The 12,132-nt window shown below is 31.4% G+C and overlaps 1 protein-coding gene across 3 annotated transcripts; it reads left to right on the top strand.

Moving 5' to 3' along the window:
* Positions 1-383: 383 nt before the first annotated feature.
* On the top strand, positions 384-11,660 carry LOC111882495 (uncharacterized). Of its 3 annotated transcripts, none has more exons than XM_023878860.3 (19): positions 387-594; positions 1,914-2,017; positions 2,547-2,633; positions 2,726-2,801; positions 2,922-2,996; positions 3,097-3,150; positions 3,263-3,322; positions 3,425-3,541; positions 3,626-3,720; positions 3,841-4,043; positions 4,862-4,959; positions 5,102-5,205; positions 5,302-5,473; positions 5,567-5,689; positions 6,122-6,204; positions 6,324-6,465; positions 9,635-9,664; positions 10,321-10,391; positions 10,954-11,660. In XM_023878860.3, the coding sequence occupies exons 1-19, from the start codon at positions 556-558 to the stop codon at positions 11,399-11,401; spliced, it is 2,181 nt and encodes a 726-aa protein (XP_023734628.2). In that variant the 5' UTR covers positions 387-555; the 3' UTR covers positions 11,402-11,660. The 3 variants fall into 3 exon arrangements, with proteins under 3 accessions (XP_023734629.1, XP_023734628.2, XP_023734630.2); XM_023878862.3 differs by lacking the exon at positions 387-594 and adding an exon at positions 2,191-2,247; XM_023878861.3 differs by lacking the exons at positions 9,635-9,664; positions 10,321-10,391; positions 10,954-11,660 and adding an exon at positions 6,796-7,391 and having other exon boundaries at positions 384-594.
* Positions 11,661-12,132: the final 472 nt, after the last annotated feature.

Here is a 12,132-nt window from a genome sequence, read left to right as displayed (position 1 = left end):
CGAAATGTAAGTCTGACATATTGACATTTGACAGTACGACGTTGAGTCTGCTAGTTCGGAGTTGATTATGTCATGCCATAGTGTACAATGTCAAATTCATGGACAACTTTACGTCAAAAGTCACCCAATCCATGGTAACTTCAGAATACAGTGTTAGGAAAAAAATTTATTTTTGTTAACAAGATTTCAATTTCCCATATAAATTAAACATATTATTATTTCTAACCCAAAGGTTTAATTTAAGTATCCAAATATAAGTCATCTCTTTTAACTAAATTTTCCATTTTTATATAGTATCAAAATAACCGTTTTTCTTTTTTTTTTTTCCTAAGGAAAATATAAACGTTTATAAAGTATTGGTTGATATTTGGAAGCAGTTTAATGCATTTATATCCTTTTGTTTTCATAATCCACTTTTTTTTTTTAACTTTCGATAATACAAGATACGTAATCTTCTTCAATTCGAAATCTAGGGTTTCACTTCATTGATCTTTCAAGCTTCTTGTTGCGTTTCTTGTAAGCAGTTCTGCGGATCTGAATTCAGATCGTTTGAAGATGTTTTGGCGTATGACCGGTTTGTCTACTGTATCTCCGGTAAGCGCTTCATTGTTTTTTGAATTTTATAGCTGCTTATGAGCATCTCTTTGAACTGTGGTTTAGATTGATCAGCATTTAAACTAATAGCAAGTATGTGCCGTTTGTTGAGGTGTTTTCTTTCTTTTCTCTAAAGCCCTACATATCGTGAAGGTGTTCATACTTAGCCATTGAGTTTTCTTGGTATTATAGTGAATTCCCCTTTGGTTTTAGGTTTATAAGGTTGGACTCATTGAAAGGAGTTGCATCTGTTTGTATAAATGAACCAATCGGTATCTAATGCAATAGTGTGATTGAAATAACCTCAGAATGGCGAGCTGTGTAATTGATCACGTCTGATACTCCATGGAAGCATTAATTAGAATCATGTCAAATTTACATAGGGACGCTTTTGGACCCTTGTATTCGTTATTGTTCTGGATTAGTTGCAGGAGGTCTATGTTGTTATAAATGCTTTCAAATTCCCTAGGGTTTTAAAAGAGACTGTGTACTCATACTCTTGAAGAAGCCAATACTGCATTTGGATTAGCCTACCTTGCTATAGTCATAGCTATCTCACATGTATACTGGTATATTGCAACATTGTCCTCTGGTGGAGGTATAGTCTTGTAACAGAGTCACTCCCTTCGAAGTGTGTACCATGGCTTTTTGTTCCCTTTGACATGGCCTTATATAGAGAGAAAATAAACTAGCATGAGTGATAAACTGATAACCTGTAAGATCTTCTAATCACTCATTTTACTTGCATATTTTGTTTTAGTTTTGTAGTTAAATGAAAATAAACCAACCATATAATATGGAGTTTACATATAATGGACCTGGATAGGTAATTATTTTTTTCAATTAAGGAGAAAGGTTTGGGTAATCATCAGTAGATAATGACAAAACAAGAGATCTGAGTTCATCTGATATATCTATCCAGATAAGGATCTGTGATTATACTTGATTATTAGTTTGAAGTTTTATATATTTTAATATTCATCTAGTTGCTTGTGGTTTTATTTATGTGGATGCATGCATACTTTTTTTAAGCTAATGGATTTGAACAAGAACTTAAAACATTTGACTTGGGCCTTAGTTTTATAGAAGTTATTGGTAATGGGATCTAAATCACAAATGGGAAAAAAGTAAATTGGGATTGTAAACTTTCCAAAAAAGGAAAATCTGCATTTTCAGAGACAACCCAAAATGGAGTGTTGATTTATTGTTATATTGTCTATATTTCTGCTCAACTTTTTATTAGACTGGGAAGATTTAATTTCCTACAACTTTGACTTTTTATGGTCTTGAAATTAAATCGATTCTTTTTTTGAATCCAGGTGGACACAATCTTGGATCAGGAAAACTTTACACTAGAGGAGCTTCTTGAGGATGATGAAATAATCCAAGAATGCAGAGCTCTTAATAGCCGACTTATCAATTTGTAAGCTAAAATGTTCTTTCTAATTCTAGCAACCTCTACCATTCATAACTCATTGGTGGTATTATTATTATTATTATTATTATTATTATTATTACAATTTACAATATTGTATATAGTGGTTCATATGCCTTTATGTTCATTTATTGTCTAAATTACTTCTTGTTTTATTTCAGCTCCTTTAAATCTATTTGAGCACATCTTGGCTTCTTGGATTCTGTATGTTTTGCAGAGTAGGCATCTTGCTGCTATTTGCTGATAAACAAGGCTTGAGTCATTATTTAATAATCTAATAGTAAATGCAGCTTAGTGACCTTTTGATGCATTATAGTGATACATTCATATATTAGGTGCTCTTTTTTGTATTTTCTTTTGCATGGGGTGAACTGACTCTTTTCTTGACTTATTCAACTTGTGAATTACTGAATTTGGTATTATTTGTTATACTAATGCAGAGTATTTGTTATATAATGCTCTTGATCTTTATTTTTTCTTGGAATTTAAATGTAAATTCAATTGCTGTTCATTGTAGTTTGAGGGAAAGGACTCAAATTGAACAGCTTTTGCGCTACATAGTGGAAGAAGCCCCTGAGGATGCTGCAAAAGGACGTGCTTTTAAGTAGGTATCCATGGGCCCACATGGAAAATATGTTTCTTTCATATTTATATAAATATAATTCACCAACATATTTTTATTTGTTTATTTATTAGGTACCCGTTTATTGCATGTGAGATATTTACCTGTGAAGTTGATATCATACTCAAAACCTTGGTAGAGGACGAGGAGGTAAAAAACCATTAGTATCTTATCTTTTAGCTTATAAGATCAAGAATAAAAAAGTATTGAGTATTTTTTTTTACTTTTATGTTTACTATGATGATGATAATAAGTTCATTTCTTTTTCAGTTGATGAACTTGTTGTTTTCCTTCTTGGAACCAGAACACCCTCATTGTACCCTATTGGCTGGTTACTTCAGTAAAGTAATTTTTTTTTTCTTTTACTTTTATAAAAATTCATACTTCTAATTTTCCAATTTGACTTTTAAGATGGATGATCATGTGTTATTATTGTCTTATGTAGGTTGTTGCATGCCTGTTGTTGCGGAAATCGGCTCCTTTAATCAACTACATTCAAGTTAGTTCACCAATCACCACATGAGTTCTTTTTACCTTTTTACCCTTGTATATATATTCATAATATTTTTGATATAATTACATAAAAAAGTTGTTAACGATTATGTAATCAGGCCCATCCAGACATTATCCAAAAGCTGGTTGACCTAGTAGGAATTACATCCATCATGGAGGTGTATATAATTATTCTCTAACTTTTTTATTCCTTACTTTTTTTTTACCGTTTTACCCCTGTATCTTTACCCCTTCTAATCCAAAATATTTTTACTGAACAGGTGCTTATTCGTCTAATTGGTGCTGATGAAAATCTCTACACCAGTTTTGCAGACTCAACAAAGTGGTTAGAAGACATTGATGTGTTAAAAATGATTGTTGATAAATTCAGTTCTTCAGTAAGTTATATATTTAATTTAAAGTTTTTACTTGAAAAAAAATATTGTTTCAACTAAAATTTGAAAACTCAAAAACTCTTTAAGGATTCTCCTCAAGTGCATGCGAATGCAGCAGAGACACTTTGTGCTATAAGTAGATATGCTTCCCCAGTTTTAGGTGCTAAAATATCCAGTCCAAGGTTAGTGTCAAATGTCGATAATGCCCTTTAGTTTTTACTTTTTTTTTTTTAATTGGCTGTTTGCAGCTGATGATCTCTACTTTATAATAAAAGATTGTTTTTTCATGTGTGGTTTTTCAGTTTCATAGCAAGATTATTTCATCATGCATTGGGGGAATCAAGGCCAAAATCGGTTTTAGTGAATGCATTGTGTGTATGTATATGTTTGTTAGATCCAAACAGACAAACATCTGCAACATCTTACTTCTATAATCGACAATTGATTCATAATTCATCAGTAACAACAAATCCAGAGATTGTGGAAGGCATGTTGGAGAGCTTAGGTATGTTAAATTAGTGAATAAATTCAAGTTTTGTACCTTTATTTTGTAGACTTTTCTCCATTATTGTAGAATGGTTTTTGGAATAAATGGAATTTGTCAAAGGAATTATAATCTATCATGCATATGGAATTCAAGTTCATTCCCTTTCTTGGTTTATATATATTAAGAAAAATCTAAATTAAAATTTTTTATGCTTATTTATTTCAATATATATTTTTAAGTTTTATATATGAAAAAGAGAAGTTTGATAATTTTTGTAAATTTTATTTATATTATATAAAAATATATAATCAGTTTTTTCTCTTTATTTATTACAATATATATATGTGGGTATTTTGGTCTTTATGTTAATTTATTATTTTGATTTCTACATATCAAATAATAAAATTTGAATATTTTTTTTATTCTTTATTCACAAGTAAATATTATTTTTATATAATATAAAAATACATATTACATAATTAAATTTTTTATTATTATAATGACTGATATATATCGGGGGGTATTTTGGTCTTCTATTATATAAGGGAAGGATTGTAATTTAATTCCTTCCCACCACCCCTAGGAATGATAAAAGTCCATTTGAAGGATTCCAACAGAATTGAATTCCATCCATTTGCAACCAACCATGCCATGGAAATATGGAATGGAATCTCGAATTCCGATTCCATGAAACCAAACATGCTCATATAATAAACTGTGACATCTAAAACTTGTCTTACTCTTTTACATTGGAATTTACTTATTTATTAAACCATATTCTATCATGTCAGTTAATGTACTCTTTTACATTGATGAAGCTACTTTCTCATATGCAGGAAATTTGTCAAAGCTGTTGGAAGTTTCAACAGACGAAAACATTTTACTAACAACATATGGCAAGTTGCAACCACCTCTTGGGAAACATCGCCTTAAGGTATCTTTGCCTTTTACAACACTCATTAATCATTATCTTTGATTCTTTTCCATGTATATACCCTTTTCATTGTTGAAGTAGTAGTATAATATTAATACCCCATCTTGAAGCATCTTATTATCTTGAAACTCGAATTTTTCAGATTGTTGAATTCATCTCAGTGCTAACGAGTGTTAGAAGTGAAGCTGCAGAGAATGAGTTGGTTCGCCTTGGTGTTTTAAGACGTATTTTGGAATTATTTTTTCAGTAAGTCTTCCATTTTTCCTCTCTCTATATATAAAACATATATATATTCACTATTTATATATTTATTTAACCTTACTTTATTTTGATGGCTTTTAGGTATCCATACAATAACTTCATTCATCACCATGCTGAACAGATTATAGTTTGTTGCCTTGAGAGCAAGAATGCTTCACTGGTTGAACATATTCTTGAGGAATGTAATCTTGTCAGGAGCATTATTGATGCTGAGGGAAACAGTGCATCGAATACTGACAAAAAGACTGATATGGTAAACTTTTATAATCATTTTCTTAAGTTCAATTTGTGTTTTGTGAAAATACATATGAAAATTTCGATTTGAATTTGGTGAATATTGTTTCAGCCAACAGTCCTTGCTGAAGGAAGAGTGCCACCTAGGATAGGGAATGTTGGACACATGACACGTATAGCCAACAAACTCATCCAATTAGGGACTGATAACACCTATATACAGACACATTTGCAGGTTACTTTCTCTATTTCACAACTTTAAAAAAGTGCTTTCTTTATCCACACAACACTTGTCACTTTTTTTCTACTTATGTTTCATGGGGAGAGGATGTTTTCTTTTAGGGTTAAATTCAAGAAATAATAATGTACTTTTATTGATTTGTGTATTATAGCATACTACTTTCATTTCTTTCTATTACAACATTGTATTTTGAAAAATTCTACCCAGTTGTAGCAATGTTATCCAAATACAAAGCAATTTACACTGTTGTAATTGGGTAGTTTTTTCAAAGTATAATGTTCTAATAAGAAGCAAAATTAAAGTACGATGCCTTAATAAGATAAAAAAGAATTTGTAAATTCAATGCTTTAATAGAAAGCAATGGAATTAGGATGCTATAATAGGAGTCTTTTTGTTGTATTTTGAAAATGTATAAATTTTTGACAGAATAATAGCGAATGGGTAGAGTGGCATGCAAATGTACTTGAGGGACGCAATGCACTTGAAAATGTATTACAGTGGGCATGCGGGTAGGTATTCTACATTAACATTTGTTATCTATGTTGCATCATAATAAATGACTATTTTGCCCTTGTGTCTAGAATTAATCGATTTACAAAATGTTCCTTTCACTTGTCCAAATCTACAGGAGACCTACACCACTTCATGATCCAAGTAGGGATAGTGATGATGATGATTACCATGATAAAGATTATGATGTGGCAACTTTAACCAATAATCTAAGCCAGGCGTTTGGGTACGGTTTTTATGAAAATGCTGATAGCAACGAGGTATCCAACTTTTTTATTATAATTTTGCTTGCTTAACTTTTTGCTACAAAATTATCCGATGTTATTTGCTTGTGGATATAAATGATAAATATTAAATAACCATCATACATGTTAATAGAGTTATAGAAAGAAAGGAATAAAAAATACTTTACACATGCATTTGATGAACTTATAAAGTGGAAAGTAGTATAGTTGTATAATATATTTTATAATAATATATGTTACTATAGAAGTTTACTAAAAAAAAGAAACTAAATCGACTAAATTAAGTCGATGTACATGGTAGCACATGCTACATGGTAGTCTATGTAATTAAACCATGGATGATAGGTTTTGAAGATGAACAAAGGGAAAGAAATCATGCCAACATATGTATCACAAGAAGGGTCCAATGTGTTGACCTCAAACGAAAAATCAAAGAAAATGGAAAGAGGAGAAATGTCTGAAATGCCCCATAAGGTTCTTCATCATGGTCCTCATGAGTACCATCATAAGGGTGCTAATGGGAATTATCCTAAGGCTCCTCAAAATTCAATACACGTACGGAGGATGAGTTTTATTGACTTTGAACAAGATAAAAGAGATTTGATGAGAAAGAAAAGACTAGTTGGTGAACATATAGAAGATCTAAAGAGGGAGATCAAAAGACTAAAACGACCTTCCTCTAAAAGAGACAAAGAAGAGAAACCCAGAGGTTTTGTAGAGCAAGTTAAAGAGATTATATATAAAATAGTGAACCGAATGAAGAAATGACACCCATGGCCCACCACTATCTATATTAAGTCCCTATAAAAGCACCTAAGCACCCGAGTGAGTATATAGTCATTTCAATACTCAAAATTAGTCTTGGTAGAAATTGTGTTTAATATTTATATATGCCAACTTTTGTAAAGATAATAGATATGAAAAGCACTAGAAATGAAATATATGCTATCTTGTATAGTTTTTATTGGAAGGTCTAGTCCCCGCATGAGTGGAGGTATGACTGTCTACATATGTGGGACCTGTTGGTGGAGGGAATTAAAGGGTGGTGTATGCCTTAGAATGGAAGTTTAACTTTATAAAATAGTTAACCACTTGGGTTGTGGTGACCTGGTAAGGCATGTGGAAGATATGGTGGATAACCTATTGACCCATGTTCAAATCTTGGCACTACTCAGTGCCTGTGGCCATGGAGGTTCATCTGCAGTGACTCTAGGGCATGAGGCATAGCCTCATGTTTGCAGCGGGAGATTAGTTGGTGTGCAAAAGCTAGCTCGGAACCCTCGTTAGGGAAGTTCCATTTCCAAAAACAAAAAATAAAAATAAAATAGTTTCAAATTTGTTTGGTGAAAGAGCGATTATTTAAAGGGTATAGGCGAATTTTAGTGGAATAGGAGAGAGGTTGAGAAAAGTAAGAAAAAAAGACTATCAATAGTAGAAATTGAAATAAGAGGATAGAGGAAATTGAATTAAGAGATGTAAAACCTTAAGCTAAGGTGGTATTTTTTTTTACTTAATGGGGACAATACTTAATGCAAATAGATATATAAGGGTGTTTCTTCTAGACTTAATACATACAAAAGTAGTGCTAAATTCATCCCAACAATTACCACATTGATCGAACTTATTAGTTCGAATTTGTTGGAGTTTGAGTTATATCCATACAAACATACATGTATGGATCTAACATGGTTTCCTTACTCTTGGGGGTTTCACTGTGGGGCATAGTAGTTTCTTTAAAAGCTACCTCATGCAAAGTGACAAAGCATGAGAAAGCGTGCATGGAAAATCAACACGTGTTTATACCATTCACGTTTGATACTTTTGGTTTCATTGTGCCAAATGTTGTGGAACTCCTCAGTAGAGTCCACCCCACCAACACCAACAGGTCATGCATAGTAATGTTATGACCACAAGATCTATGGATGTAGTTTTTAAAAGAATTAGTTTTGTCATAAAGGGTTAGCAGTGCAACTTGTTGCGTGTTTGACTGCGACCTCGATGTGAAAATTCTTTTAAATTTGTAAACCGTTAGGTAAAAGGAATTCGTCATTCCTTCCATACACATCCATGGAATGACAAATTCCATCAAAATGAATTCCATCGAAACATGTAATTTGGAGGAAAATACCTTATTAGGTAAAGGGAATTCATAATACTACTACTACTAATATTACTATGATAATAACATATTACTATTATTATTTTATTGTAGTCATTTATTATTAATATTAATAAGTTTTGTTATCATTATTTTCGTATTGTTAGTATTTTTTTCCTTTTATTTTTAGTATTTTCGTATTATTCATATTATTAAATGTATTATAGTCATCTGTGATTGTTATTATTATCATCATTACTAAAAAAAGTTGAAGCTTTGTCGAGCTTTATTCGGCCTTCAAAACCATTTAGAAAGAATAGATGAATTAAAATATACATCAAGATTTGCCATAAAATTCTACAAACATTTTAATTGCTTACAATGAAAGTTTAGTGTGCCCCAAAGCATGCATTTCATGTGTAGAATGTGAAAGACCTAGCAACAAAGGAAAAAGGGAAAACTATTTTCTAGTTTTTGGTGTGGAATGAGTTGTAATTTTATTTTATTGTTTTTTTATTGTCATCATGTTAATATGCCACATCACCAAATAAATTAACAAAGTTAATTTTCTATTAAGTGCTGTATGTATAAATGATTTTTAATGTCATTATGGTTCAAAATCTCATTTACTCATTAAATAAATGAAAATCATACGTCTTACTATATATAATATACATTTGTATTTGTATTATTATTATTATTTTATCTGTGTATGTACATGTCTATTGCCCTGTTTTTGTCCCATTAAGTGCTCTGTATGAATAAATGGTATTTAAAATGTACTTGAGAAAATGACATCACACTTGTGGAATACAGAAAAATTGTTAAAATATAAGTCGTTCTTTCTGTATTATGTAAAAATGAAATACTTATATTAATATAGCTTATGAGATTAAGTCATGTCCCCTTTTAAGTCCAAAAGAAACAACACCTTATTCTCACTTTTGTCATTTTTCATCATTACTTATAATAACTGTATTTTTCAATAGTCTTTTCTTATTTTAGAATATTTTTATTTACAACAAAAAACTTTGGTTGCCTGTAAAGCACAATTTGAATTTTATTTATTTATTTTTGTGTTCTCAGGCTCATGGCGCAATGGAAGGAGATGATGAGGTATGTGTTTCAGTCTTTTATTTCATAAAGTAAAAAAATTGAAAGAAAAGAAATGGGAGTCACGTATTGAGGATAGCTTTCTTTAACAAATAATAATATAATTATTTGGGTTAATTGTGCATTTTGCTAACAACATTTTACTTTTTTCATAATACATGCAATAAAGTGGTTTTTATAGTTTCATTCTAAGACCAAAAATATGCAAATATTTTACATGTAACCTGTAGAAACATGGTTGCATATATTGGTAAAAGTCAAAACATTGTTGTATATTTGGGGTTAATATCATAAAAGACCTTATATATATATATATATATATATATATATTGTGTTTTTTCCTGATTAAACCTCAACTTTATATTTTTCCTATAAGGAACCTTGCATTTTTCCTTTTTAATGTGGCCATTTTAGCATTTTTTTCCTGAATAAACTTATCAAATGTGATGGTTTTTGCAGAAAGTAATAAAAAGTTGAGGTTTTTTATTTCAGAAAAAAAAAAAATACAAGTTGAGGTTATTTTCGGAAAAAAATGGAAAATTGAAGGTCTTTTTCAGGGAAAAAATAAAATGAAGGTTTAACTCGAAAAAAATGCAATATGTGTGGTCTTTTATATATGTTTTGGTTTTGTGACATGAAAAATAAGTGAATTTTTGCAGGATGTGTATTTTGATGATGAATCTGCTGAAGTAGTCATATCTTCACTTCAATTGGGAGATGACCAAGAAAGGTTTGTTAATTATCTTTATTTTTTCATTTAGCTCAATAAATATATTCACAAATGTTTCCTATTGCCATGTGTTGGTTTCTGGACTATGATATCTATATGATTATTATTAGACAAAATTACAGTTTTAGTCCCTATGGTTTGACAAAAATGGAATGGTGGGTTAGATGTTTTTTATATAATTAATAAAATTGGAAAAAAAAAATAAAACAGGGGAAATTAGTAGTTTCATATCACATTTGTAACAAAATCAAACCACGAGGACCAACTGCGCAAGAAACTGAAATCACAGGGACAAACATGTAGAGATTTCCATAGTTGTCCTCACCATGCCATTTCTGGTAAACCACATGGACCAAAACTGTAATTTTGTCTTATTATTATAGTAATAGCTGAGTGACTAAATTGTTCAATGGATAAATGCATGAAATAGTGAAAATACATTGTGTTTTGTTTTCATCTGAAAAGTTAGTTTTATTAAATGGTCAAAAAGTGTATATATATAATGTTTTAATCACTAGAGAAAATAATTAAAATGATTTATTTGTTGAAAATTTTATTGCAGGGGATCTCTTTTTACAAATTCGAATTGGTTTACTGCTGATGAAGAGAAGGTGGTTTCCGAACCATCAACTAATGCCGACTCACCTCCACCTCCACCCACCACCGAGGCGGCCCCTGGCGGTTTCACGCCGGAAAACAACGATGACTTGTCAGACACCGCCACGAGTTCAACCAATGATTCAAGACCCAGTGAGACCGATAAACCACCGGAACAGGTTGACCGGAAAGATTCCGATGAACCAGGTGGCACCACCACCACCACCACTGCCGCCACCGACCCCACCGGAACATCTCTGTTGAGCAGTGAACCCGAACCACCAAAGGTAGAGACTAGTGATAGGGGAGATGAAAGGGAGGCTTCATCTTCCACTGCCGCTGATGAAGTGGCGGCAGAGGGTGGCGGGCCGCCACATTCTGAAACACATACTGATGGTGAAGAGCAAAAGTGAATACTGTAAATTTTGATTTTTGGTTTTGGTGGGGTTGAGTTTTACTAAAAATGTATTTTTGAGATTAGTTTTGGTGTACATTGTTAACGAAATAGGGATGACAATTCTTTACCCATGTCTTAGGGTTTTTTTTTTTACTAAGTTGACGGATGGTCGAGGGGTATACTAGTCTTTTCATTAGAAGAGGGTTTTTTGATATGTCAAATTCATTGCATACGCTCATACACGTTGGATATAACACGTTTATTGTCTTAGTATACTAGTATGGCTTGTTAATCACTTAATTGTATGATAAAAAAATGGTCAAATTTGTAGGTAAGTCATTATAAACGGTTATTTAAGAAATGGATTAAGGAATTGACCGATAAATACTACGTGATGAATTAATCAATTATTCAACGGTTTGTTTGAACCAAGGAAATGATTACTTGATTATTGGACTAGAAGTTCTAAACCAATTCATGTCAAAGGGCTCTAGTATTGACCCAAACAAGCCAACTAGTTTCTCCAAATATGGCTCTATCACTTGGAAGTTTTATTGTCTCAATGTTTAGTTATATATTAAAAAAAGTTTTATTTTTTACAAGATTATTAACTAACATGAACAGACATGGACAAATATGTTGTTAAACAAACAACACAAATAAGAAAGTTCGTTTCTTTATATGTTTGTTCATTCTTTTGTTCGATTAAACTTAAACAAACAAATATAAAAAAAACTTTTGTTCGTG

The sequence above is a fragment of the Lactuca sativa genome, chromosome 1 (assembly GCF_002870075.4).
Source record: "Lactuca sativa cultivar Salinas chromosome 1, Lsat_Salinas_v11, whole genome shotgun sequence".
NCBI lineage: Eukaryota > Viridiplantae > Streptophyta > Magnoliopsida > Asterales > Asteraceae > Lactuca > Lactuca sativa.
This window is presented reverse-complemented; position numbering and strand designations above follow the sequence as displayed.

Bases quoted from the DNA above. Each gene is read 5' to 3' on its own strand.
- LOC111882495 (XM_023878860.3), top strand. From the start codon at position 556: ATGTTTTGGCGTATGACCGGTTTGTCTACTGTATCTCCG. The intron at 595-1,913 runs GTAAGCGCTTCA...TTTTGAATCCAG, and splicing joins GTTTGTCTACTGTATCTCCG to GTGGACACAATCTTGGATCA. The intron at 6,466-9,634 runs GTATCCAACTTT...TTGTGTTCTCAG, and splicing joins AAAATGCTGATAGCAACGAG to GCTCATGGCGCAATGGAAGG.